At 45.9% G+C, this 22,254-nt stretch overlaps 1 protein-coding gene and 1 long non-coding RNA gene across 2 annotated transcripts; one reads left to right on the top strand and one right to left on the bottom strand.

Moving 5' to 3' along the window:
• Positions 1-812: 812 nt before the first annotated feature.
• LOC308572976 (cytochrome P450 3A24-like) lies at positions 813-22,035 on the top strand. The gene is made up of 13 exons (XM_081169585.1): positions 813-1,004; positions 6,072-6,165; positions 6,969-7,021; positions 8,450-8,549; positions 9,356-9,469; positions 10,875-10,963; positions 11,771-11,919; positions 12,978-13,105; positions 13,872-13,959; positions 15,094-15,254; positions 17,262-17,488; positions 19,329-19,491; positions 21,189-22,035. The coding sequence occupies exons 1-13, from the start codon at positions 934-936 to the stop codon at positions 21,276-21,278; spliced, it is 1,527 nt and encodes a 508-aa protein (XP_081025711.1). The 5' UTR covers positions 813-933; the 3' UTR covers positions 21,279-22,035.
• On the bottom strand, positions 974-4,528 carry LOC308573126. The gene is made up of 3 exons (XR_014001940.1): positions 3,435-4,528; positions 1,510-2,266; positions 974-1,105 (listed from the first exon to the last, which is right to left on the bottom strand). It is a non-coding gene; the product is annotated as an uncharacterized lncRNA (long non-coding RNA).
• Positions 22,036-22,254: the final 219 nt, after the last annotated feature.

The following is a 22,254-nucleotide window of genomic DNA, read 5'->3' as shown; positions in this document are numbered from 1 at the left end:
GCATTCCAAAACCAAGGTACACTTTCCCATAGAAAGTAATGCAAAATGGATCGATCCGTTCCAGACTTTTAAAAACAAACCCTAAAACATCAATTTAACATGAATTTTACTATCTAACGAGACCATTGATCCATATAATGAAAGCAATAAACAATGTACTGCAGTCACACAATCAATCCATCAGTAGCTGAACTGGGTTCTACACAGTCACAAAAACAAAACAAAAAAAGCTGCAAAAAGAAAAGGAAATGGCAAAAACAGACGGACCTCAGCGTAACACTCAAAACGAAAGTGTGGCACTCAACCTGGAAGTGTAACACTCAAAACGGAGCACGTTCGGCTTCTGAAAAAAGTCTGCAAACTGGAACACTTATTTCTGGGTTTGCAGTGTTTGGGTTCCAAGTTGTTTGAGTACCAAGGCGTTGGAGAACCAAGGGACCCCTGCATTGCACTAGATTTCACAGCACAGACGGGTGGTCCATTTTATCTGTAGGGCTCCTTCATTACCTTCAAGAGGACAGCACATAATGGGGACACTTGCTCCCTGTTACGCAACATGTTTCAGAGAAGAACAGGCCTATGTAATGTTGAAACTGCTTGTTCTCTTAAAAAAACAACGTATCTAAATAAACTGCTGGTTCTTTTTTTAAAAAAAATATATTGGTGGATTGATTTCTCCTCCCAGTGGCTTAGAGTTTTCAACTCTTTTCAACCCTGGTGATTAAATTTTGATTACACAACCTTCTGCAGGTCAACTTATTTCCTTTTGCTCCACCCCTCTCAGGGGAAATAAATGTCCACCCAAGCCTCCTTTAGTCACTAGGCTACTTTGGTATCAGAAGACAAGGAGCTCTGCGCTACCCTGAAGCACTTCCTTGCCTTATCTCTGCCCCAAAGTGCCAACCTTCTCAACGGCAGAAGTTGGAGGAAGCAATGATGGACCTCCTGCCATTCTCCATGGAGACTTGGGCTCTTCTCGCCCTCTTCATAGGTCTACTGATGCTGTAAGTAAATACTGGCATTATTGTTCAATCCCTTGGGGCATCATCTGTGCAAAACTGGGAATTTCAGCCTTGGCCAACCAGGCTCCATAGTCTTGGAGATCCTGTGGGCAAGACCTCTCTCGCCCTTCCTCCTTTGTGAGTCCACCTTCTCACTGCCTTTATCAGCAGGTGCCATTTCTGGTTCTGGTGCAGAATCATGGGAACTATAGTATCTGGTGCAGAATCCTGGGAACTATAGTTTACGACTGCCAGAAGAACCCTCTAGTCCAGCATCCTGGTTGGTGGCCAACCAGGTGCCCATTATGGGAAGGATTTGAGAGGTGGGAGAACCACTCTCACTCCCCTGTGGCTTCCAGCAACTGCAATTCAACTTAAGTTTGATGGGAAATGTAGCTTTGTGAGGTCCGCATCCCTAACACACTACAGTTCCCAGAACTCTTCATGATGTGGAGTAAGTGTGCTCTCGATGCATGGGGCAGGTGTGAGCAGCTGCGCAGCTACTGACCCTCATGGGCAGGTAGAACCAACAAGGAGGTTTACTGCTGAAGTACCAAGAGCAGGGATCATTCAGTTAGTAGCCTAAGGGTTAATTGTTAGAGGTGGGAGGTGGAGGTGTCAGAATGGCAAGATACTGGCTGAGGCCACTCGTGCTCTGATTGGCTGTGTAATTCTGAGGGAGTTTCCCCCTGTATGCTTAGTTGAACATCTTCCTACCATTGACAAGGCCTGTAAATAATAATAAAAAACCCCCACTCTGTTTATTTTATATGCTGCTTTTCTTCCATTTTCCCCAGTAAAGTATGATCAGCTTCTTTTCTCTCTCGATTCCACCTCCATTATTCAAGTGACTCTGCCAACATACTAAAGGTGACTTGCAGTCACCAGGACTACAAACTTGAGAAATTTCATCTTTGCGAATTGTACTATGGAACAATATGGTCTGCATCTCCCAGGCTAATGTGCAGTTCAGAACTTCCTTTTACACTCCCCAAACGTTCTGAAGCAGTCCTTAGCTATGGAAGCAGAGCAAAATGCATTTAAAAATGTGCATTTTGAGAGAAAATACATTTTGGGCTATTTATGTGTTGAACCGCAGCTAGCTGGGGCTGATAGGAGTTGCAGCCCCAAACATTTGGAGGTGATGTACGGTACATTGTTTTCCCCCTCTCTCTCTATCTCATTAGCTTTGTAAAGCAAAGGTATTAATGAATGTTTACTTACCTGTGTGTTCCCCCTGAGACAAATGGCGTATAAGTTGTGTTCTGTATTCATAATTTAAAAAGAAAAGAAACATGTGGGGTTTTTTTAATAGAGTAAATACATAAATGTGCATTGTGGGAGAGAGAAATGATTCAAGGCTTACATTTAAATGCAAATTCTTTTGCAGAGTTTCTTTCAAAAATAGCAGATTAACGAGTGCTGTGGTAAGGTTTATTTTTGGGGGGGTCTGCCCTGCACCCCCAAGGCAAGACTGCCACCCCTTCAGCAGTGCCAGAGTAAAATCCAGCTGCCAGTCTACTTGGAACGGGGTGAAGGGCACCATCTTGTTTTTCGCCTCAGGCAGCAAAATATCTTTGTCTGGCCCTGCGTAAATGAACTCTCACATCCAGGCGACATGGGCCAAATTCTCCCCAGACATTTAAAGCTCTGTGACCCCACTTTAAACAGCTGTGGCTTCCCCGAAGAATCCTGGGAGTTGTAGTTTGTTGAGGGTGCTGAGAGTTGTTAGGAGACCCCCTTATTCCCCTTGCAGTGCTATAATTTCCAAAGTGAAGGAGGGTTGATTGCTAAACCACTCTGGGATCGCCACTTCTGCAAGGGGAATAGGGGGGTCTCCTAACAGCACCCTTCACACACTACAACTTCCAGAATTATTCGGGGGGAAGCCATGGCTGCTTAAAGCAGTGTCACAGAGCTTGCAATGTAAGGTGCAAATGTGTCCTGAATGAACTTTGCCTGAACAACAAAAAGTGGTACGTGGTTGGCCAGGAGCGTGAGCAAAAACTTGGAGCGATTCCCTTAAAAAAAAAATTTAAAAAATTGGGTTGTTTTTTTTTAAGCAACTTAAAACAAGGAAGAAGAAAAACCATAATCCCGAAATGAAAAACTTCTTTGAAGAAAACCCAGTTCAGGCTGTAACTCCCAGCTCCGCTTTGATTCCTCAGCAATAAATATGTGTAAGCAGCATTTTTCTCCTGTGCTTCCTCCTCCTCCTCCTCCTCCTCCTCCTCCTCCTCCTCCTCCTCCTCCTCCTCCTCTGTTTTTCTGCTTCTTCGCCTTGAGCTGGCAATGAGCTATGAGCCCAGAGAGAGAAGCTTTGCTTTTTTTAAAAAAAGGGAAAAAATATCTATTTTATTTTATTTTGCTAAAGCCTTTAAGGACCCCTTTCCGCTGGGGCACCTTTTTCCTTTATGAAATGATTGCTTTTACCTCAGGGTTATCTCTCTCTGAAGATTTCCGCCGAAGCAGCAGGCACCCAGCCTTTTATCAACGGGGGCGCTTATTAAACAGCCTTACAAAGTAGTGATTGCCAGAGTCGGGGAGGGCAGGATCCGCCCCCCTCCTCCTTCCCAGAGTAAATGCTTAATTCCTGAGTTAACATTAACAACTTGAGCGCCTCCGGGAAGGGTTTTGAAGATCTATCATCCGAACATTGTGTTCTATTTATTAAGGGATGGGGAGAGAGCGGCCGTTTTTAACAGCTAAGCTAATTTCATTTAAACAGAACATAACTTTCTTTCTTTTTATCAGCAGCAACCAGAAGTCTGGTTTTGTCTTCCACCTCGGCGGCACAATGGCCTCCTTCCAAAATGGAGGCCCTCATGCGTTACCCCCTCCGCCTGCTCTGCCCCGCTGTCTGTCGCTCTGAATCATTAGCAGAGAGCGGAAATGGCAAATGAGTCACATTCGCTCCAGATATTTAAAGCACCATGATACCGCTTTAAGCATTCATGGCTTCCCCCAAGGAATTCTGGGTAGTTTGTTAAGGCTGCAGGTGTTTGTTAGGAGGCCCCTATTCCACCTCACAGAACTACATTTCCCAGAGTCAATCCCACTTTCCACAAAACCAGGGATTGTAGCTTCCTAACAACATGCTGCTCCCTCAACAAACTACAGTTCCCAGAATTCTTTGCAGGGAAGCCATGACTGTTTCACGTGGTGTCATAGGTTTTTAATGTGTGGCATGAATGTCTTCTTCCATGTTTCTCAACAAGGGGGGCGGGCTCCCCACACTCTCACGGACCCAACTACCCACAGACACAATCAGGCATTTACCTGGTGGTATTGCAACCAATCCGTCACTAACTCCTTTATTTCCTCAAATGTTTTTAATTTTAACTGACTTCCTACCTCTGTCAATAAATCTTTCTATGTGGCCCACTCTCCTTTCATATTTAATTTTTTTACTGCTATTGCTTCAATTAGAGAGAGCCACCAAGGAGTTTTACGTTCCAATAAATTTTTATATCTATTCCACACACACCTCATAAATTGATTTTCTTCTTGTGTGTTTCAGGAATCCTTTATGCGTGCCATCCACATCGATTATCATAACCTTCCAAATCCAATAAATCTGTATTCTCTAATAAAATCCAATCCCTCAACCAACATAGACAGGACACTTCATAATATAGTCTCAAATCTGGCAGGGAGAAATCAGGCAGACGTACTGTTTGCTGGCTGAGGGTTATGGGAGTTGCAGTCCAGAATATGTGGAGGCAGGGTTGCCATATGTCCGGAATTTCATGGACACAACTGCGATTTGGCAGTCGGAAGCAGTGTCCTGGCGGAACTCACTGAAATGTCTGGGGAAATCTGGATGTATGTGGAAGAACCTGGCAGTGTGAGTCAGCTCTTAGTTGGATAGAAAAGGATAGCGGAGCACATGTCAAGCACAGTTGCTAAGAACAGCCAACACTGGCCCAACATTAGATTTGTGCACAGTGGTAGAACTTGCAGCAGTCAAAAACAGTAAAACTGAGCGGTTAAAAGGCTTAACCATTCCTTCTTCCAAAGTCCTATCTGTATCAGAGATCATAACTATTTTATCAAGCTTTAGAAATTTTGAGGAAGGGGCTTGGCTCAGTAGAAGAGCACATCCTTTACATGTGCAAATGGTCCCAGGTCCTTAAGGTAATTACGTCACATTTCCAGAGCGGATATACAAAGGCTCCCTGGAAAACTGCTGCCATTGTGTACAATAGTGAGCAAAGGGAACCAGTGGCCTCACGGTGATGGAAGGTAGTTTTCAGCACCGAGGGCCTTCTGGCGGTTCCCTCACTGCAAGAAGCCAAGTTACAGGGAACCAGGCAGAGGGCCTTCTCGGTGGTGGCGCCCGCCCTGTGGAACGCCCTCCCACCAGATGTCAAAGAGAACAACAACTACCAAGCTTTTAGAAGACATCTGAAGGCAGCCCTGTTTCGGGAAGCTTTTAATGTTTGATGTATTATAGTATTTTAATATTCTTTTGGAAGCCGCCCAGAGTGGCTGGGGAAGCCCAGCCAGATGGGCGGGGTATAAATAATAAATTATTATTATTATTATTATTATTATTATTATTATTATTATTATTATTATTATTATTATTATTATTATTATTATATAAGTTCTTAAGAAATCAGCAGCGAATTCAGGGGGCCCAGACCAGAGGAACAGCCTTCCACTGGAGTCTTGTTTCACGGGGTTCATTGGGAGTGGGGTTGTTCTTGATATTAATTTTTTTGTATCTTTCTTTTTATCTCTCTTTTTAGATTTATGTGGAAAATGTCCAATTTGGTTGTTTACTTTTTGATGAGTTTTCTTTATTGTTGGACTACAGTTGTTATGTTTGTAATTATGCTTGTGGGCTTTGAACTATGAATACTCTTGCACACACACAAACACACGTACTGCCAATTCATCCTGCAGTTGCTAAGTGATGTATTTGCACCAAACTTTAGTGTCTGAATAGCCTTCTTTTCCTCATGCACCTGCCCTGTTACTACGATCATCGATGCTGCAAAACAACACCCCACTCTTCCTTTTGTTTTTACCAAAGCATAATGGATCCCCTTCATTTCTTTTCAGATATGGTATTTGGCCCTATGGCGTCTTCAAGAAACTGGGCATCCCAGGACCACAGCCAATCCCTTTCTTGGGCACTGCCAGCGCCTATCGCAATGTAAGCTCACAAAGGAAGGCCATTTCATTAGCTGAGGGGCACTGAGGTACAGTGGTCCCTTGGTTCTCAAAAAGAAAAGGAAAAAAAAACACACCAATTTAAAATACAGGTTGAAATGCAATTTAAAATGCAGCCTCATTTTAAAAGTAGCCCATAGATCAAAACCATAAGGGGAGGGAAACATAAGGGTCAGACTGAGTCCAAACCAAAGGCCAGGCGGAACAGCTCTGTCTTGCAGGCCCTGCGGAAAGATGTCAAGTCCCGCAGGGCCCTGGTCTCTTGTGACAGAGCGTTCCACCAAGTCGGGGACAGTACTGAAAAGGCCCTGGCCCTAGTTGAGACCAATCTAACCACCTTGTGACCTGGGACCTCCAAAGTGGTGTCATCTGTGGACCTTAAGGTCCTCCGCGGGGCATACCAGGAGAGGCGGTCCCGTAGGTACGAGGGTCTTAGGTCGCATAGGGATATGATTTTGTTTCGCTGCAGGTGAGCAGTTATTTAAAGATTGGCATTATTTGCAGAATGTTGTGCCACTACGGACACTGTGTCTGGAAAAAGTGATGCTACGCCATGGTTTGCTAACTAAATTACAAGTCATCTCACAGATGAGCAAAGGGCCTTATTTCTCCCAATCTTGGTTTTGTTTCGCAGCTGCTCTTGCCTCAGGCCTCTGTAGTATAGAAAGCATGGTTAGTCGGCTGGGCTTGGACAAAGCACACTTTGGCTAAACAAATTATGGCTTTGCATCGTGGGGGAACCAGGCTTAAGCTGAATTTAACTCTGTATTAAAATATCCATTACAGGGAGTAACGGAGTTTGACAGAAAATGTTTCCAAAAATATGGAAGAATGTGGGGGTGAGTATGCCTTTTCTTCTTCTTTCCTTAAGCTGGGAAATTCAGTCAACTTGCAGAGTGATCGGTTAACATTTGGGAAGAGAAACTTTTAGTTGGTGGAGCTACAGACATGAAGTTGCATTTGATTATCACTGGATTGCTATTTTGGTTCTGGTGTGTTTTGAAATGAAGAAGAGAAAGTTAAAGGTGGTCCTCCTTTCTAGAAGCAACCTTAGTTTATTAAATTATAATCTATTTCATGCTTTCCTGAATAAACTCTGGCAGACGCAGAAACATTGAGGTCTGAGTAAAGTAGATATTTGTTTAAACGCAACCAGGTGAAGGTACGCTTGTCTTTGTTCCTGCCTCCTGTGTGGTGAATTAATTGTGGTAGGTCAGGATTGCTGCCCCTGCATTAATGGAGAAAATTGGTCCCTTAAATATTGCGGCTCTAAAAAGCACACTTTGTTTGTATTTTTATTTTTTTAACTGAAAAGCAAAAACCCCAAAATAAATCCCAAGAACAGCACTCCTCCTTCCTTTTAGTTTTACCCAACCTGAAAGCATAGCTCAGCTCCAATCATACAGTAGGGAGAATCTGAAAGCTGCTGGTGTCAATATAAAGAAAAATGTTTAAGTGTGTGTTCATTTTTACTGCTGTGTCTGAGCACTCCTGTTCCTAACTGCAAAGCACTTACTGACTGGTGGTGCCAACTTTGGAAAGGTGGCAGGATATAAATACAGTGGTACCTTGGTTCTCAAACTTAATCCTTTCCGGAAATTCGTTCCAAAACCAAAGCGTTCCAAAACCAAGGCACACTTTCCCATAGAAAGTAATGCAAAATGGATTAATCCGTTCCAGACTTTTAAAAACAACACCTAAAACAGCAATTTAACATGAATTTTACTATCTAATAGGACCATTGATCCAAAAAAGGAAAGCAATAAACAATGTACTGCAGTCACACAATCAATCAATCAATCAATCAATCAGTAGCTGAACTGGGTTCCACACAGTCACAAAAGAAAAAAGAGCCACAAAAATGCAAACACAAAATAAACAGCAAAAACAGACTGACGGAAGTGCAGCACTCAAACTGGAAGCGTTACACTCAAAACGGAGCACGATCGGCTTCCAAAAAAAGTTTGCAAACTGGAACACTTATTTCTGGGTTTGCAGTGTTTGGGTCCCAAGTTGTTTGAGTACCAAGGCATTTGAGAACCAAGGTACCCCTGTTAAAGGATTAATTGATAGGCTGATTGCAAAGCAACTTATTCTGGGGCTGTGGTTTGAGGGATCAAGTGGTTTCTAAAGATGACAGAAGTTGGACAACCATGCCTTAAAACCAGCCAGGAAGTGCATGGCACAGTCCAGTCACGCTGGGGCAGTCCATAATTTCCGATCTTGCCAGCAATGGCACAGCTTACTCAGAGGAGTGTTTGTCCTAGGTTTTATGACGGCCGGTGGCCTGTGCTGGCTGTTACTGATCCAGCCATCATCAAAGTTGTCCTGGTGAAAGAGTGCTACTCCGTCTTCACCAATCGCCGGGTAAGTCCCTATTTTCAGTCACTTTCTGAAGGGGCCCTTTAAGGCCTCATGTCCCAGGAAACAAAGCTAAGAGGCAACTGTAAGAGGGACCTGAAAGAAAAAGGTTGCAGTGTTATCGCTACCGCCTTGAGCATTTTGTTGCTATATTGGCTCACGGTTCCTTGTCGGGGGCCATTTGAGGGGTTTAAATATATGTTTATTTTAATATACAAATGCCTACATTTCTGCATACCTGGGAAGTGCCCCCCTCCCCTAAAAAAATGCACAGAAAGAAGCTACAACCTAATTTTGGGGTGGTTATGTTTTGTTTCTAGGGTTGTAGCTCCATGACAGAGCCTCTGCTTTGCATGCAGAAGGTTCTGTGTTCAATCATAGAACCTTGAGTTGGGAGGGACCCTGCGGGTCATCTAGTCCAACCCCCTGCAATGCAGGAATCTCAATGAGATCATACAGGACAGGTGGCCGTCCAACCTCTGCTTAAAAACCTCCAGCGAAGGAGAGTCCACAACCTCCTGAGGGAGACCATTCCAATGTTGAAGAGCCCTTGCTATCACAATGTTTTTCCTGATGTTGAGTCAGAAACTTCTTTCTTGGTTTAAGTTCTACACTCCAGAGCAGCAGAAAACAAGTTGGGGCCATCTTCCATGTGACAGCCCTTCAGATATTTGAAGACAGCTATCAAATCTCCTCTCCTCCTTACTACACTCAACATACCCAATTCCCTCAACTGTTCTTCATAAAGTCTCATTTCCAGACCCCATGATCATCTCTCTTTCTCTCCCTATTTTTTTTTAACCTCCTGACAGATGTTCGGTCCAATGGGCAAACTGAAATCAGCTGTTTCAGTAGCTTCAGGTGACCAGTGGAAGAGGATTCGCACTGTGCTCTCCCCCGCTTTCACCAGTGGGAAACTTAAGGAGGTAAGAGCTGGGACTGAGCTTGCAATAAATGCTTAAAAAACCTGACAGTATTTCCTGCAATGCCCAGTCCAAGTCCCTGACCAGGAATGGCTTAGCCAGCAAAAACATGTCAATAAAGTGTTCTGGCCCATATATTCTCCTATCCCTTTCTAAATGTTGCGAATGATCTAGTCTTTATTGCGCAAAAAGCATTTCCCTTGAGAATCTCGGCGGTAATTCTTTCATCAGAGAAGCCTAATTAAAAGTGCTGGTTTTGACCTTTAGGATACACCCAAAACTGTGTGGAGACAATGTGGATTGGGATATGTCATCCCTTCAATGTGGGAAGCAGTAAATGCAGCTGAATGCCCATTGCTTGGACTGACAAGTGTCACTGTTGTGCCTGAGTCCTGCTTGCGGGTTCCCACTGGGGCATCTGGCTGGCCGCTGTGAAAGCAGGATGCTGGGCTCAGATGAGCCCCCTTTGGCCTGATCCAGCACCCACACTATTCTTAGGTTATTGCATGTGGGCTAGGAGCCGCTGCTCTCCGGCCCTGCCAACCCCCCACCCCTTTGCTGACTCCCATCCCACACAGTTCCCCATCCCCTCACAGGTCCTCATCATTCCTCCATCCCTGCTTTATTCAAACTTCCGCTGTTGTTCAAAACTGCCACTTTAAAACCTCCCCTTCTTTTTTGTTGCCCTCCCTTCCCCTGGCCTGCCTTCATGCAAAACCAGGGTTGTGATGGGGACACTACAAATCCTCCAGTGGGGATTGCGTGATGACAACCCTACATTTTTATGCATATAGGAAGATATACACTAGGCTGCTTCTAAGGTGAACTTGAAGAGATTGGGAGAGTTAGGAAGCAACAAGTCTGCAGTCAGGGAGGGAGTTTCAGTTTGGTTTCCTTAATACAGGGCGTACTTTTGTTTTTGGGGTGCCTTTTGATGTTATTGGGATGCGGGTGGCGCTGTGAGTTAAACCGCAGAGCCTAGGGCTTGCCAATCAGAAGGTTAGTGGTTCGAATTCCCACAACGGGGTGAGCTCCCGTTGCTCTGTCCCTGCTCCTGCCCACCTAGCAGTTCGAAAGCACGAAGCGCAAGTAGATAAATAGGTACTGCTCTGGCGGGAAGGTAAACGGCGTTTCTGTGCGCTGCTCTGGTTTGCCAGAAGCGGCTTAGTCATGCTGGCCACATGACCCAGAAGCTTTATGCCGGCTACCTCGGCCAGTAAAGTGAGATGAGCGCCGCAACCCCAGAGTCGTGAGCGACTGGACCTAACGGTCAGGGGTCCCTTTATCTTGATGCTACTGCAAGCAGCAGTGGTTGGAGGACCAGGCAGGATATAAATGACCCCCTTTCTGCTTTGTGTTGCCCTGTGCCCCCTTCTCTCCCCTCCTCACCCTGTTGCCGCCACCTAAGATGTTTCCTATCATCAAGCACCACGTGGACAGCCTAGTGAAAAGTATTCAAGGCAAAGCGGAGAGGGCGGAGCTTGTGGACATCAAAGAGTAAGTAGCTGCCCAATACGGCAAGTCATGTGACTCTTTGGGAAAACTGACCTTTCAGGGTGATAAATAGGCCTATGGTCTGGGGGGAGGGGAAAACAAGATTTAGTGTGGCTGAGACTGGAGATTGTGGAATTGCCTTGGGCAGGGGCAGGCAGTGTCATTCCTGGCTTCCCTTGAGCAGAACAGGTGGAATTCCCTTCCAAGAGAGGTTAGGCTGGCTCGCTCCTTGCTATCCTTCCACTAGCAGGCTAAGACCTCTTTCTTTGGGCTGAAACTTGCAAGCTGCTTGCACAGTACTCAGTATATAATTAAAGATGCTCTTGACAACTTGGAGAGTCAAGACCTGCCCCTGCCCCCTGGAGGGGGCCAGGCAGATCTGAGGATTTGGCAGTCCTAGGCCACAGACACAGCAAATACCCTCCCATGCAACCCCCCCCCCAAAAAACCTCACCCCTCCTGATTTTCACCGAATAGGGCAAATTCAACCCACTTGTTCCAGTTACAGATAGGTAGCCATGTTGGTCTGCCATAGTCAAAATAAAAAAATTCCTTCCAGTAGCACCTTAAAGACCAACTAAGTTAGTTCTTGGTATGAGCTTTCATGTGCATGCACACTTCTTCAGATACCAAGAAGAAGTGTGCATGCACACGAAGAAGTGTGCATGCACACGAAAGCTCATACCAAGAACTAACTTAGTTGGTCTTTAAGGTGCTACTGGAAGGAATTTTTTTATTTCCACTTGTTCCAGGCTTTCTTCTTCTTCCTGATTTCTGTCCTGTGTTTTATTTTATTTTTTGTCTGTTTAGGAAATTTGGGGCCTACAGTATGGATGTGGTGACCAGCACTTCCTTTGGGGTGAACACGGATTCCATGAACAACCCCAAAGACCCCTTTGTCAGGGAGGCGAGCAAGCTGGTGCGATTTGACCTCTTCTCCCCAATCTTCGTTTTATTATGTACGTTACTTCTACTGCGTATAAATATAAATATCCCTGCTGCTCCCAGAGGCCAGAGTCTCAGGGCTTACCTCCCAGAGCTTTTTTGGGGGGGCACCACACTTTCCAGGCAAAGCTCCATGCTTTAAAATTCTGTGCCCAAAATATTTTTTATTTTGTCTTGGCGCTTCCCCCAGGAAAACCCAATTGCCATTTGTTCTGATTTTGCATTTGAACGCAGGTTTTCCCAGGGAAAACACCAGGACAAAAACACACAAGTGCTTGGACACGGAGCTTTAAAGCCTGGCCCTGTCCCTAAAAATGCAGCACAAAATGAGGTCTGGATGAGCCCTTAAACCAGTTGCCCTGCATATGCTGATTTGATTGACATCCTGGGATTGGGGCTGGAGAATCACTCGCCTGGTTCAAGCGAGGAGCTGGGCTGGAGATGGTCTCCTGCATTCATGGTGGCCAGGGCAGGCTGTGGACCGTTTTCCGCCTGAGGCAAGACACCCCTACTGACCCCACCCCACAGACCTGGGCCCATGCTCTGGCAGGGTGGAAGGAGACCAGTGGCAACAAAGCTGCTCTGCGGTGGAAAAAACCCTTTTGGGTGGGAGTCTTGGCCAAGAGAGGGTGTTCCGTGAGGTGCGGCTGCTCTTCTCCTTGGCTTTGGGTGAGTCTTCAGCTTACCAAAACCCAAGTTGGCAGTTGCCACCACCACCAAGGCTGAAGAAGGGTGGCAGCTGGAAGGAAAGGGTTGGAGGTGGGGTTTTGGTGGTGGAATCAGGGTCTCTCGCCCCCTGTGGAACATGCTGCCCAAGGCAGGTCGCTTCAGGATGCCTCAGTGGTGTGCCGGCTGGCCGGGAGAACCCCTCCAGCACATCCCTGGACCCTTGTGATGCTGGGATGCCAAGCCATCCTGTCTCCCTTCTAAAGGGTTTTCTGACTGCACAATCCAAGCCTTCTGTGCATATGAGCCTCAACTGTGAGGCTTAGAAAATGGGGTCTTGCATGCTGGGATAATGCTGCCGCTGCTTCCTAAGACTTATTCTTTGCTCTCTCCCCCCTCCAACCAGATTTCTTTCCATTCCTAAGTCCCGTTCTGGACAAGATGAACTTCCATATCTTCCCCAGCAGTGCTGTGAACTTCTTTGCCAGGGCAATCGCGAACATCAAGAAGGAACGGGAGCAAGCGAAAGGAAAGGTAAAAAACTACCAAAAAAAAAAATCCTCAGTGAGTTAACCTAGATGAGGGGGGAAAAATCATTTTAGATTTTTTAGATGGGGGGGGGAGTGCATTGGTGAGTCCTGACACTCTGATGTGACTGGTTAATTTTCTGAGTTGTTTTTTTTAAAAAAAGATTCGTTTATAGAAGAATTTTAAAAAGATTGGAGACTGACTTAAAAAAATTAAATTCTAGTATTTGTATACCGCCCTATACCTGGAGGTCTCAGGGCAGTTCACAGAATAAAATCAAAATATAAAACCACAAAATACACAATCAAAATAAAAACAATAACCCAATAACACCCCCCCCAAAAAAACCACACCACACACACTCATTTTAGAATGGCATAGGATCCTCACAACATTTAAAACAAGACAATTAACAAACCTGGACAGGAGCCACTCATTGGAAAGACTGTGATCTCAGAAATGTCTGTGGCAATATTGATTGGCAACCAACTTGGCCAGGTGCCTTTCTGATGCAAAGACAAAAAATAAGGGTGGGAAGGGAGAAAGGGGAGCTATCCCGTCCCTCCCACCCCCCATTCAAATTGCATTGCTTATAAGGGTAAGCCCTCATGCCGGGATAGCTCAGTTGGTTAGAGCAAGGCACTGAGAATGCCAAGGTTGCAGGTTCGATCCCCATATGGGACAGCTGCATATTCCTGCCTTGAAGGGGGTTGGGCTAGATGATCCCCGAGTTCCAATGATTCTAAGATTCTGTGGTTATTTTTGTTTCCAGGGCAGAGTGGATTTCCTACAGCTGATGATCGACTCCCAAAAGTCAGATGTGCAATACGAGAGCAATGGTGTGAACCACAACTATAAAGGTAGCATGTGCTGTAAAAGGAGTTTCCGAAGTCTGCCCATGTGCAATGGGGGCTGTTGCATAGCTGTCAACTTTTCCCTTTTCTTGCGAGGAAACCTATTCGGAATAAGGGAATTTCCCTTAAAGAAAAGGAAACGTTGACAGCGATGGGTTGTTGTGGTGTTTAAATGGGGAGGGGAACCATGTATGACACCTTGAGCTCTTGGGAAGAAAAAGGCGGGATAGAAACCAAATACATAACAAATAAATAAAACCAGGCGCACAAACTCTAAACATTGGAAGGAGTTTGGCAGACACACCCATCCTGTGAGGGAGAAACGAATTTGAGCCTCAGGCTCTGTGTAGCTTTTGCATTCGTCGCCGTAAATTTTATTTCACAATAATAACAGCAACAACTTCTATTCCATCCTGGAGCTTCTGGGCTGATCACAGACATGCCCCCGCCCTGAGCTCCTTAATTGGAATGTATATTCTGAAAAGCAGATTTTGCAACCTTGGCAGGAACCCAAGCTTCCTTTGATGTTTTCTATGAACATTAATTAACAGTACTAGGAATTCATTATGCGATTCCACCCTCCAGCCTTGCCTAGGGATAGGCATAAAAGCAGGTGACCCCATCCCATTTTAACTCATCCTGTTTTCAGTGGCGGACCTACATTTTGGGTGGCGCTAAAGCTTGAACTGTCATGGAGACCCCTTCTCAACCAAGAATGAAGTCTAGGTAACCACTGTTCTCGTCTTAAATGGGGTTGTTCCATGACAGATCAGCGCTTAACCCCCCCCCCAAAAAAAACCTACTACATCTCAGATCTGGATTAAAATTTCTGTACTGGGTTATTTCACATGTCAAAGTCATTGGTGTGAATAAATATTTCCTATGCATTATAGTTCTCAGGTTATTGGCGGGATCGAAATAATATACTTCATTAGTTTCACATACCCTCCAGCATTACAATAGAGACATCCTAAGGGAAAGTGGGACATTCCGGGATCAAATCAGAAACCGGGACGGCTTCTGTAAATCCGGGACTGTCCATGGAAAAGAGGGAGGCTTGGGGGGGGGGTCTGGTTTCCTAGTAGATCTGCCTGAGCGTCTGTCCAAACTTTCACCTTTCTCTTTCCTTTCTCTGTACAGCGTTGACCGAGGAAGAGATTTCGGCACAAGCCATTGTGTTCATTTTTGCGGGATACGAGGCCACTAGCAATATCCTCGGCTACATGGCATACGAATTAGCAACCCACCCGGACGTCCAGCGAAAACTGCAAGCTGAGATTGACGCTGTCCTGCCTAATAAGGTATTTAGCAGCGCTCAGGGCCAACCAGTAGAGGAACCCCTTCCATCAACCACATCCATTAAGCAGCACCTGCCTGTGACCTCTTTTACTATTAAAAAAGCAGATATAAAGTGGCATTGTATAATACAGGGCCTCTGTGCTAGGGATGTTGGAGGAATTTGGCACCTGTGAATTCTGATGCAAGCTCACCTGGCCGTGGACTGTTTAGTGCAGATTGGAACGCAATCTGCCATCTTTGAGGTTGTGTGGGAAAACGCCCTGGGGTGCCCATGCAGCCCCCAAACTCTGAGCATCTTCCGGTATGCGCAGCTCTGGAAAAGGCATTTCTCTTCTTCTCCAGTGCGCTTCAGCAACATATATCAAATGGTATATGCACACTAATCTTCTGGCAAAACACAGCAAGAAGTGTGAGACATCGTAGAGCTAATCTACGTATATATTTACACACTATGTACAGACAAAGGATTCATGGTGCCCTTTCTCTCTGAGAGATGAACAGACAGAAGTAAAAGCAAAAGTAGAGTACAATAGCTATTACATCGGAAGAGATAAGACTGTCTTCCGTTCCCACACTCTTCCCAGACAGGCATGTGATTTACACCAATCTCATCTGCAGCTTCGGAGGCATGACATGCTAACAGAGGTTTCACGGACTCCATATTTTGCAATGTGTTTCTCGGCTCAGAAACAAATGGAAAATCAATGCACCAATATTCATACATTCGGTCAACGCAAAGGCAAAAGAAAGAATTATGTACCCACATTTAATGATTTGTTTCATGAAATGAATACACTACCTGATTACCTTCCTTTTAATTAAAAACACACACACCCTTAGAAGCAGTTTACAAAAGAAAGACAAAATATTGGTAAAAACAGTTAAAAGCAACTGTTTTAAAACATTCTAAAATAAAATAAAATCAGCTATAAATGAAAAAAAAAAGATTAAAGGAAATGGTAGCATTCTACATACTACGTATCTGGGACAGCTTCTCTAAACAAAAATGTCTTTAGCGGGCACTGAAAAGAGAACAGTGAATGTACTTACCTGGCTGGACAATGAGGAGTGGAGGGGGGTGGGGGTCCACCTGGAGGACCCCCGAGAGAAGCCTCAGGAGAGAAGGCTCAGAGCCAGGGGAGTGGGACACAGAAGACAGGTCAGAGGATGAAAGGGGGGCAGAATAGTTGGGTGCTGGAGAAGCAACAGGCTTGAGTGAGAGAGAAGAAGAGGCAGAAAGCACTGCGGACACAGGACAGGCAGCTGAGGAGGAGGTAGGGACAGAGGTTACAGCAAACTTGTAGGAGCCTGACGGTCCTACTGTATTCAGCTCCCTTCCTCCCTTGTCTAAGGGCATAGAGGACCCTGCATGTAGCAGAACAAAGAGTACAGAGGGTGCAGAGCCCTCCTCCCAGATCGAGTTTAAGACTGTTGGGAAAACATCCAGCCAAGGAGGAAGTGGGAGGAACAGATGGTCAGTTCTGGCAACTGCTTTGCCCGTAGGCTTCTCTGTTTGTATTCTGTTTCCTTGAACAAGGGACGCGGGTGGTGCTGTGGGTTAAACCATAGAGCCTAGGACTTGCCGATCAGAAAGTTGGCGGTTCGAATCCCTGCGATGGGGTGAGCTCCCGTTGCTCGGTCCCTGCTGCTGCCAACCTAGCAGTTCGAAAGCACATCAAAAGTGCAAGTAGATAAATAGGTACCAATCTGGCAGGAAGGTAAACAGCATTTCCGTGCACTGCTCTGGTTCGCCAGAAGTGGCTTAGTCATGCTGGCCACATGACCTGCAAGCTGTACGCCGGCTCCCTCGGCCAATAAAGCGAAATGAGCGCCACAACCCCAGAGTCAGTCATGACTGGACCTAATGGTCAGGGGTCCCTTTACCTTCCTTGAACAAAGAGCCAACTTTACTACTTCTTTCTGAGTTTCTGTGTTGGCCCCAATGTAGACAGTGACCAACTTTTTAAACATAACTCTCCCATCCCTCTCTTTCTCCTTCCCTCCAAAAGGCTCCTATCACCTATGATGCCGTCATGCAAATGGAATACCTTGACATGGCCACCAGCGAAATCCTCCGGATGTACCCAGTTGGCGGGCGAATCGAAAGAATGTGCAAGAAAGACGTGGAGTTGAATGGAATCACCATTCCGAAAGGGATGACGGTTATGATTCCACCGAGCATCTTGCACTACGACCCAGAATACTGGCCAGAACCCAAAGAATTTAGACCAGAAAGGTATTGGATGCAACAACCACCTCCTCCTGCCCCTCTTTGCTTCTAGTCGTCAGGGTGTGTGTAAGGCAAGGACTGGGAAGACTCAGAGGGAAATCCCCACTTGGCCATGAAGCTCGCTGGGTGATCTTGGACCAACCATGGTCTTCCAGGGTTGTTGTGAGGATAAAGGTGGAAAGGGAAGAGAGCCAGGAGCATTGCCCTGAGCTTCTTGGTAGAAGTGATGGGTATAAATATAATCATTAACCATAAGAGGTTGTGCGAGTTTGGGGACAGCATAAGGGTTCTTGTTTGTGGTTGTGGTTGAGTTACACAAGAACGTGATAAGAGCATCTGCTGGAGAAGGCCAGTTTCCCATCTAGTCCAGCATCCTGTCCTCCCAGATGCCCCAATGGGAAACCCACAAGCAGGATTTGAGCGCAAAAGCAAATCTCCCCTCCTGTGGTTTACAGCAACTGATATAACCTCACATTGGATGAACTACTTCTCCTTTATCAAGGATGGGGAGCATGTGAGACCCAACCAGCATTGTCAACATTGTATCTGAAGAAGTGTGCATGCACACGAAAGCTCATACCAAGAACTAACTTAGTTGGTCTTTAAGGTGCTACTGGAAGGAATTTTTTTATTTTGACTATGGCAGACCAACACGGCTACCTATCTGTAACTGGAAGCATTGTCAACAGTCAGAGATGATGGGAGTTATAGACCAACATCCTAAGGACCACGCCTTAAGCTTCCTCATCCTTGCCTTGCACCAGCAACCTCTTCTGAAGGCATGGGTTGCAAACCTCCATCCTTGTTCCCAAGTCTGAGGAGGCAGCAACTCCCCCTCTCACACAACTCTGGCCTTTGTCTTTCTCCCTAGCAGCTAGGTGAGGGAGGGTTAGGGTTAGGCCCCTCCAACCCTTCTCACCGGCTCATATGAGATCAGCACAAATAGCTGCGCCTGGTGAGTCCTTAATGTTCCCAACCCCATAGTTATAGTTATAATTCGTGGGTTGCCATCTGATTTTAAGCTGTATTTCAACCGATTGTTTGATCTTATGTTTTAATGAATGAATGAATTTATTAATACGGTCACAGACCAGCATCAACACACACAATATCACAGATCATAAAAATATCAGAAATACAAAGGACAATATGAGTATAACAAGGATTTAAATATAAAAATTAAAATTAATTATTAGCGTGCTCCTTGTAGTTAACATTTGGGGGTTTGGTCATTATGGGATACCACTTGCTTCCTGCGATTGATTGCAGACACACAGAATTTGGCTACATTTAATGTAGTCTTGGGATGTTTTAATGTATTATATATTTGATGTTAGCCGCCCTGAGCCCGGTCTTGGCTGGGCAGGGCGGGATATAAATAAAAACCATCATTATCATCTAGCTGGGTTTCCCCGGCCACTCTGGGTGGCTTCCAACAAAATATTACAAATGCAATAAAACTTCCCTAAACATAGGTGGTACTTAGGTGGCCACTATCTCACAACCGAACTTGCCTGGCTAGCTCAACAAGGGAATCCCTCATTAGCTTGTAACCCTTGCTGGATCCAGGACCCCAGGAATTAGAAGGGGCTCGGGCAGCAGGCAGACTTAGCCCCCAGTCTCACAACAATATATTTGAGGGAAGAGTGCATCAAAATGCTTGTACCTGATTTCAGCTCCCTGGTTTGGTGGTGCTGGGAGTACAGCATGAGAGCCGGTCCTGTAGAACTCCCATTCTGAGCCCTGCCAGAGACCTGACAGGCAATGCAGGGGGTCTTTTCTTAAGCCCCTTCACTGCTCAGACGGTTGCAAATGACGGTTTCTCCTCTCTTCTGTCTGCTAACAGATTCAGCAAAGAGAATAAGGAGAGCATCAACCCTTACATTTACCTGCCATTCGGAGCTGGTCCCAGGAACTGCCTTGGGATGAGGTTTGCTCTCCTTACTGTGAAGGCTGCTATTGCTAGCCTGATGCAAAACTTCACCTTCAAGCCCTGCAAGGAGACAAAGGTGAGGCACCGACCCTACTGTCGGGTAGAGGGCAGTAGCTGCTGGGAGGCCGGGGAAGGACAGGAAGGGTTGTGCTGAGCTTGGGTGCAGTGCAGGGGCTGCTGTCCACATGCTGGTGCTGAAGTCAGAGTCCGCTGCCAGGCCAGGCGGCTTAATTTGTGGATGGGGGGTGGCAAGCGGAGGGTGGATTTTGCCCCAGGCAGAAAAAACTCTTGGGCCATCTCTGGGACCTGGGACTGATCTGTCTACAAGGGAGACAGCCAACCTGAATCAGATGGAGCTTTTCCACCATATGGAAGTGTCAACAGGTTATGCCTCACCTGCAACACAGGTGGTACTGAGTGTTCCAGAAGATGCTGCCACTTCTTCTTAACCCTTTAGTGCTCCTCCCTGACTGAGGGCTTATTCACACCTCCCTTTGCTCCATGGCTTTCCCTCAGGAAAACCCGATATTTAGCACTGAATCGGAACAGAGGCAATCGGATTTTCTGTGGGCTGCCGCTTTTGCTGATTTAGTGCTAAAGAGTGGGTTTTCCAGGGGAAAGCAGTGGGGCAAAGGCAAAACCACTCGGACCCATGCCATGGGTCAAGCGGAAAGCCATGCAGACTTGTGCTTCCTGGGCATGGGAAGTATGGTTGTATGTGGGCACAGAAGCGTTCGCTGCCACTCAATATTTGTTATCTATGCCTCCCTTTCATCCTTTTGGTGCACCCCAATGAGGGAAAGCCAGATGTGGAAGGTTCTTTTCAACTGCACATCTGATGCAGAGACAGAGGCACCTCAGGAAAAGACAGCTTCATGTTGCGGGGGGGGGGGGGAACACATGTCAAGTGTGGGTGGAGCTGAAACCAGTGGCGGGCAAAGCCACAACCCAAGGTGGGTCAGGTTGCCACCTTTTTTCTCTTTCTCTCCCTCTCTCTTTGCCAGGAAGGGACAGATTACCGTATTTTTTGCTCTATAAGACTCACTTTTTCCATCCTAAAAAGTAAGGGGAAATGTGTGTGCGTCTTATGGAGCGAATGCAGGCTGCGCAGCTATCCCAGAAGCCAGAACAGCAAGAGGGATTGCTGCTTTCACTGCGTAGCGATCCCTCTTGCTGTTCTGGCTTCTGAGATTCAGAACATTTCTTTTCTTGTTTTCCTCCTCCAAAAACTAGGTGCGGTCTTGTGGTCTGGTGCGTCTTATAGAGCGAAAAATATGGTACTCTTGGCAGTTGTCAAAACCGATCCTGATCATTTGCAGAGCTGCCTCCCCCCCCCTTTTTAAAAAAGGCCAAGGGCTGTGCCCAAAACAGAGAGGACCATAGGCTGCCATTTTCTGATCATATACTGTCCCACGTACTGCTCAACTACACAAACATGCCTATTAATTGGTCATGGGCGGCAGCCCTCTTAGCTCCAATGGTGTCTGAATAGGCTTGCAAATGGACAGTGTTTCTTTCACAAGGGTTGAGATTGTTAGGATTGGGAGGTTATGGCTGCAAATCCTCTGGCTATGGGGAAAACCACATGATTCCTTTTAGACTACTGCACTCTTGTGATAAGGGCGTAAACATGCAGTGGAAGGAAGTTGAAGAGTTTGCGATATCTCTGAGTCCATGCCTCTTCACCATCCTTAAGATCTCTGTTGCACCTCCTTTTTCAAAACCCTTCTGTTTTCTGGCCTCTAAATCCACGTTCTCCCTCTCATATTCCAGATCCCAATGGAATTGGTCTCAATAGGACTGATAAAGCCCAAATACCCCATCATCTTGCAAGCCGTCTCCAGAACCAGCTCTGCACAGTAGTGGAGTTTTTCCAGCAGAATCCCATTACTTTGGCAATGCTGAGAGATCTGTGGCCAGTGTATCAATCCTTTGGACCATTCTTCTGGTGAAATGTGCTTTGGCTTTTATTTGCACAAACTCTTCCATCCCTTGCCATGTGATGACTTGGACGCCTCCAATTTTCATACTTCACAATTTTCTCCTGTGCATCCATGAGCACGTGGCTGAGGTTGCGTCGATGGAAGCCTAGAAACTTAGCAGTGGGGGAAAAAAGTGACAAAGGTTTTCACCTCTGAAAGCAGCAATTTCCTGAATACGTTCTGCTGGCGCTTACATGTCTAGCTGACTATCATCACCCACGTGGCCAGTTCAGAAAGTGTGGCTGTGATTGCTGGTGTGACTGGCCCAGGGAGCAAATACATTCACTCTTAATCAGCTGCATTTGCTTCAATAATGTCAGGATGCAGGGAAATCAAATACTTTACATGGGTCCTTGACTTCCTGGGATTGCTTTATGAAGAAAGAAATCCTAAATAGGAACAAAAAATGTGGTGTTGAAGAAGCAGCTGGGGGAAAGGCAGTAACAAGATGCAAAATACTCCTGGGGTCAGGGTCTGCTGTTATTTCGAGTGATTCTTTTAACCCCCTTCCTCCTCAAAAGTTCTAGTATTTTCCACCAAAACTGGAATCGATAAACCTTCAAGTATGTGTGTGTGTTTGTGTGTGTTTGTTTTCAGAAATAAGATTGTACCAACAAAAATAAAGAGTAAAGAAACAACGCCAGCTGTGTGGAACATTTATTGCGGGTGCCATAAAATGGGCAGACTGTTCGGGATGCTTTGGCAGACATAGAATCATGGAATCCTAGAGTTGGAAGGGACCATAAGGGTCATCTAGTCCAACCCCCTGCAATGCAGGGATCTCAACTAAATCTCATCCATGACAGATGGCCATCCAACCTCCAACGTCCAAGGAAGGAGAGCCCACCACTTTCCGA

Source organism: Podarcis bocagei (genome assembly GCF_964188305.1).
Source record: "Podarcis bocagei genome assembly, chromosome: 14".
NCBI classification, from domain to species: Eukaryota; Metazoa; Chordata; class Lepidosauria; order Squamata; family Lacertidae; genus Podarcis; species Podarcis bocagei.
This window is presented reverse-complemented; position numbering and strand designations above follow the sequence as displayed.